General features: G+C 41.4%; 1 protein-coding gene across 1 annotated transcript; it reads left to right on the top strand.

Moving 5' to 3' along the window:
• Window positions 1–1,784: 1,784 nt before the first annotated feature.
• Window positions 1,785–3,482, top strand: LOC311136578 (brain-specific homeobox/POU domain protein 3-like; the record flags this gene model as incomplete). Its single annotated transcript, XM_084170765.1, has 2 exons — window positions 1,785–1,904; window positions 2,556–3,482. The coding sequence occupies 2 exons, from the start codon at window positions 1,785–1,787 to the stop codon at window positions 3,480–3,482; spliced, it is 1,047 nt and encodes a 348-aa protein (XP_084026891.1).
• Between the last annotated feature and the right edge of the window lie 3,190 nt (window positions 3,483–6,672).

Here is a 6,672-nt window from a genome sequence, read left to right as displayed (position 1 = left end):
ATCAATGTTTCCAAGTCATATTCTTGAAGATCAAGGGGTATGTAATCGATTGTAATGACTGGAAATCTGACAGGCTTTGGTTTTAATGTAAAGTTAGCCTAATCGTATTATTATCTGTATTGAAGTAGAAAACAATGGGTTAGAAACATACCTAACCCATGAAGTTAAATGCAACATCCATTTATGGCCAGCTATGTAAACTCTAACATTGATTGATCCTGCAATAGATGTCATTCAATTGGTAATATTCATTTTTTAGGAAAGTAATCTAAAAGTAACTGAAAGTAATCAGATTATGTTACTGAGTTTGGGTAATACAAAAGTTATGTTACTGATTACAATTTTGGACAGGTAACTTGTAGCTGTAACGGATTACATTTAGAAAGTAACCTATACAACCCTGCTAGCAAGGCAGAGATCCTGGTTTCGAGCCTCAGTGTGAGCCGTATCAGGAGGAAGTGGTACTTGCTAAACAAGCAGCGTGTGACTTCTGTAACAGTGGTGCCTAGTGACTCGGATGAGCAGTTGGGCTCAGCTTGACAGCTGGGGTCGCTGTGTAGCGGGTTTAAAGGGGGTGAGTGTAAGCTATCTTGAAATGTTGCGGATGGAGCCATCCAATTTGTACCTTTTGGGTGGCTCAACCCGTTGGAACCAGAACTTTCTATAAAATCTATAACTATTCAACAGTGGTTTTGACATCATGTTTATAAGAGAAAATGTCAGGAAGAAACCCCCCAGCCCCACATCTGTGATGGGGGTTTCTAGGAGAGCCCTGCCCCACCAGGGAGGAGCAGACAGGGGCAGTGGGAACCATGCCTAGAGGGGTGGTCCATCTCCATCACTATCTCCTCAGCCTGCCGGATATAGACTGTGATTGACAGCACTTGCTCCATTGACCTGCAGTTCAACAGTAAATATTTCATAATCCTCCCTGTGCTTCATATCCATTCTGACCTGTTTATTCTTTAATTAGGGATCCATACTGTGGTTTGCACCACAAAGTAAATGATCTATGATTTATGTATGTATTAATTGCTAGAAAATAAAAGGGAATGGTGTCAGGGAGGATTCTTGTGTGGTCTTCCATCAATTCATAATTGAACCTAAACAAAAGCTTGTCTGAATCCACTGTTCACTGGAGGTATTTCACTGCTGGCTATTATTGACATTTAATTTCAGATATCACTTTGGAGTTTTTTTGTTTCAGCAGAGACAAAAAAAAAAATCGTTAGATCATCGAATGTTCATAAAAATAAAATATAAAGGCTATTACAAAGTTATTACAGAAATTAGGACATGGAATAAAATTCAACCGATCCAATAGAAAGCACAACAACCTGCACACAGGGTGTTGTCGGTCTGAGAAACAGCCATTGCACCTGTCAAAATCAATCCTCCAATCATCGCGTCGGAGTGGGTGGTGGCTTTCACTCAGGAGGCGTGGTTACATACACATTTCCCAATAACATTTGGAGACAATGGGGAAAGGAGGGGGTGATGACCCACCGTTGGGGCGGGGCCATTAAGACAGCGTTATATTTTAGGTGGCTGCTAGGTAGCATCCATACTAGAGCCAAAAGCAGAGGGGTCCGACCGGATAGAGAGAGACCTACAGGGGAGCAGACAGGAGGTTTAAACCTGTCATCGTTACCAGCACTACCATCACCCTCAACCAACCAAAAATTATATCAATTTGTTTAATTCTGAGACGTTTCTAGTGACAACGGACCAACACGGAGCCAAACGAGGAAGACGGAAAACGACCCTCACTAACTTCTGCAATCATGATGTCAATGAACAGCAAACAACCTTTCAGTATGCATCCCATACTGCACGAGCCGAAATACACGCCTCTGCAATCGAGCTCCGAGGCCATACGGAGGGCATGCATGCCCACTCACTCGGTGAGTTACCATCACATTCAAATTATGCAATTATCAAGAATAATTATAAAATAATTAATAAAAAAAAGAATGAAAGGTATAGCCTTAATTCAAGTTTTAAGTTTTAATGTCACGGGCACAAGTACAGTGAAATGCCTTTCTTGCTAGCTCTAAACCCAACAATGCAGTAATCAATATAAATTGTAGGGGAGAATGGGACATTGGGTGAAGCAACTCGCAAAAATGCTTTGTAATTACACGAAAATCACGTATTGTCAATATCGTATTGTCAATATCATGTATTCAGTCAGTCTCTCATGTCAAATTCGTCTCATTCCATGGTGCAGAGAAATTATTGAAGATCATTTTTAACGAATAATCAAATGTGATGGTGCAGTGGATGATTTGGGCATATGAATAGTTGGTATTATAGTCACGTATTGGTACATTAAATTAACTTAACAGTTTGATATTGTGGATGATCAATTACTTATTGTGGATAATGTCATTTATAATCTTTCCACAAAATGTAAACATTTCAAACCTCGTGGGTAATGCATTTCCATTTAAAAAACATTATCCAAAGTTATCCTAAACTCTGAGTGGTGCCTGTTTGGGCAGCATTAATAACCTGTCTCCTCTCTGCTTCCCCTGCTCCTCTCCATCACATAGCTGCAGGGCAACATCTTCGCCGGCTTTGATGAGACTTTACTGCAGAGGGCAGAAGCGCTGGCGGCGGTTGATATCGCAAAGAGCCACCCTTACAAGCCAGACGCGACCTACCACACCATGACCACCATGACCAGCATGACCTGTACCCCCACCTCGTCCTCGGCCCACCTCCACCACCCATCCGTGCTCACCTCGCACCACCACCACCACCACCCCCATCACCAGGGCTCTCAGGGCCTGGATGGCGACCTTCTGGACCACCTGACCCCCGGCATGTCCATCTCCCTGGGAGGAATGCCCGGCTCTGACGTCTGCTCCACGGCCTCCCATCCGCACGCCCACATGTCCGCCATCAACCACATGCAGCACCACCATCATCACCAACAGGCCATGAACATGCACCCCCACAGCATGGGCTCGCACACCTCGCTGGGCGGCGGCGGGGACTCAGAGCCAGACCCCAGGGAGCTGGAGTCCTTCGCAGAGCGGTTCAAGCAGAGGCGGATCAAGCTGGGGGTTACGCAGGCGGACGTGGGCTCGGCCCTGGCGAACCTTAAAATCCCCGGGGTTGGTTGCCTCAGTCAGAGCACGATTTGCCGGTTCGAGTCCCTCACCTTGTCTCATAATAACATGGTGGCCCTGAAACCCATTCTGGAAGCGTGGCTGGAGGAGGCAGAGAGGGCGCAGCGGGAGAAAATGACAAAGCCGGAGATTTTCAACGGAGGAGACAAGAAGAGAAAACGTACCTCCATCGCTGCTCCGGAGAAGCGCTCTTTAGAGGCATATTTCGCCGTGCAGCCAAGGCCCTCGTCAGAGAAGATTGCAGCGATAGCCGAGAAACTGGACCTGAAGAAAAACGTGGTCAGGGTGTGGTTTTGCAATCAAAGGCAAAAGCAGAAAAGGATGAAGTTCTCTGCAACACACTAGGCCAAATGCAGAGAAAAACTTTAATCGAATAGACAAATCAGAAACAAATAGGTAAACGGCTAAGGTGGCCAATAGAGGCTGGCAGACAAGATGCGCTTCGCTCCTTTGAATTGGATAAAGACTTGAAAACCAATATCCCCCGGGGCGAAACGTAGGCTATATCTTTTGACATTTAAAACTCAACATATCGACGAATACAATAACAGTGAAATAGGAGATCTAAGTCATCATACTCTTCAGGCGGAAAAGAGAAGTCCAACCCCTTAACTCATGGCAATTATTGTACAAAAAATGGAAATCGAATAATAATTGTTATTATTCTCTTGAGTCAGAATAACTGTTTTATATTTATCATTGTACATTTTTGTGAATACATTGCACCTGTTTGTGTGAAGAGCGCATCTAGTTCGTTATTTAAAAAATAATAATAATCAAATTGTTGTTTGCAGAAGTTAACTGATGCTTAGGGCTTAATGTTGTCATCATTCTGTGTCTCAGAGATGGTTGGCTCTCCGTAACATGGGGGTATAACTGTAATCCATTGCATGGTTTACGCGTAGGGCGTTATGTGTGAATGTAAAGTCCTAAAAACCCATCTGAATGCATTGCAATAAGAGAGCATACACACGGGCAAACGCACGTACACGCGGACATACACAGTATACTTATCTGTGTCTACCTCATTACACTAGTGTTGGCACATTCATGGTCATTTTGGACTGTATGAGTATAAAAACACAAAAATAACTAATAGTTTCTTCGATTTTTCGTTTTTTACACGAAGTTATGGTTGAATTAGATGACTCACAGATATGTAGGCTAAACATGGTGTATGTCTGTACTAATTTCACTGCAATGATGCTTTGACAATCAAATTATTTAGAATAATTATGTTGTAAAACTGCCCTTTTATGTCCTCACATGAACACGAAAATATTTGTGTTATTATTATTATTATTATTATTATTATTATTATTATTATTATTATTATTATTATTGGGTCATGGATGGATTTATTGGTTACATTGCATTCCCAGAGTTCAATGCACTTTGTAGATATTTTAAACATGAGGAATTGTTGACTTATTTATATTTTCACAATTTTACTTAGTTTGGTTTATTTTTATTTACCTATTTATTTGAACTTAATTTATTTAAAATACAACGTATATTTGTGAATGTGTGCTTTAATGTGTCTGTGTAAGCGACAGAAACTAAAATAAACCATGCACGTTTTACCTCATCTTCTCCTATAAGTTATTTTGGGGTAAATATATCAACAATCTCCATTCGATGTCTGTTCGTCTGCTAGAATAGAGAGCAGCTGGTGCTTTGAAATGGGAGAACACTCTCGGGGTGGGAGGTTGACGGATCATTTCTAGAGTGGAACCATTTAAATCTGTTTCTGAGTATGGTGGTGGACAGAACTTGATAAAGATTACGTCAATGTCCAAAGCAATTAAGCGTATGAATGATTCCATTCGATATTGATCAATGTTTAATGTATTATGCTCCTTTTTAATTCAAATTTTGTTTATATTGATTTGTTTCAATGAGAAATAACATTTAGAATAAGCCATCATGGGGAGGGAATACAGTCTAGGTTAGGCCTACCAAATTACTTGCCTACGTTACACTTTACCCTAGTACCAATACCAAAATACAAAATCAAACCTTTTGAAAAAATGGCGACTATTATTTATCGCACCTCAAATAACTTTGAATGAGACCGAGTCTTGTCATAAACTGTGGCCTTAAGGGTTTAATAAAAAAACAACGTAAGGGCATCAGACCAAATACACTTTGCTTTTATTTATTTACAAACATTAAAACATAATTTAGGTAAATTTAGGTAAAGGTATGACACCATGAAATGTTTTTAAGAGATAAGTTATTCGTTGATGCATATGATTTAGTCACATAATACTTGACTGTATCACTTTGAAGCAAAATTAAATTTACATTTTAGTCATTTAGCAGACGCTCTTATCTAGAGCGATTTACAGTTAGTGAGTGCATACATTTTCATACTGGTCCCCCTTGGGAACCGAACCCACAACCCTGGCGTTGCAAGCGCCATGCTCTACCAACTGAGCTACACGGAATTTAGAGGAAGGCACAGGATTTAAAGACTACTGCAACCATTTGAGTAAATATAATCTGGCTAATAAATAAATAATAAATATCAGCTTCTAGTTAAGCAATAAGGCACGAAGGGGTGTGGTATATGGCGAATATACCATGGCTAAGGGCAGTTCTTAAACACGACGCAATGCAGAGTGCCGGGACACAGCTCTTAGCGCTGGTATATTGGCCATAATCACAAACCCCCAAGGTGCCTTATTGCTATTATAAACTGGTTACCAGCGTAATTAGAGCAGTAAAAATAAATGTTTTGTCATACCAGTGCTGTTAGCCAATCGAACCACCCAGTTTATAAATAATTTTTTACACTTCCTTTCCACAAAGACAGGTGTGTGTATATAATCCAGTTGTGTCCAAGCTAGTTAAACCGGATGCCGCAGTCCGCTAGGGGCCTGGCCTACATGGTCAGATACGGAAACAGAGACATGACAGACGCTGGCTGACAGAGCTTGTCAGTCCAGAAAATGCCAGGGGTTCCAGGTCTCTCCCTCGTGTTCAGCGGGTGGTTTCAGGCCTGTAAAACTCGTTATTAATGAATAATAAATATCAGCTGTTATGATACTATTGATTTTTGTATGTGTTTATTAAGAAGGAGATCTCCTCTCGCTGAATGGACTGCCGCCTTGTGTTGTCCAACACGCGGCCGGGTCCTCTTCCCTCGGAGCAACTCAACATGGGCGGCAGGTAGCTTAGTGGTTAAGAGCGTTGTGCCAGTAACCGAAAGGTCGCAGGTTCTAATCCCCGAGCCCACTAGGTGAAAAATCTGTCGATGTGCCCTTGAGCAAGGCCCTTAACCCTAATTTCTCCTGTAAGTCGCTCTGGATAAGAGCGTCTGCTAAATGACCAATTATAATACAACAATTAGACTGTGGAAGTGGTGTGGTGCTATGCTACTGTTAGCAGGACGGAACTTTTTGATATGATACATCAGGAGGGTTGCCACTGAAGACTAAGAAATACAATAAGGAGAATGAGGAAATGTGACAACAGAAATAGTGATTCAAAACAAAACAAAAAAATATTGGTAGCCTAATATCTCAAAATA

Source organism: Coregonus lavaretus (assembly GCF_964263955.1).
Source record: "Coregonus lavaretus genome assembly, chromosome: 10".
NCBI classification, from domain to species: Eukaryota; Metazoa; Chordata; class Actinopteri; order Salmoniformes; family Salmonidae; genus Coregonus; species Coregonus lavaretus.
This window is presented reverse-complemented; position numbering and strand designations above follow the sequence as displayed.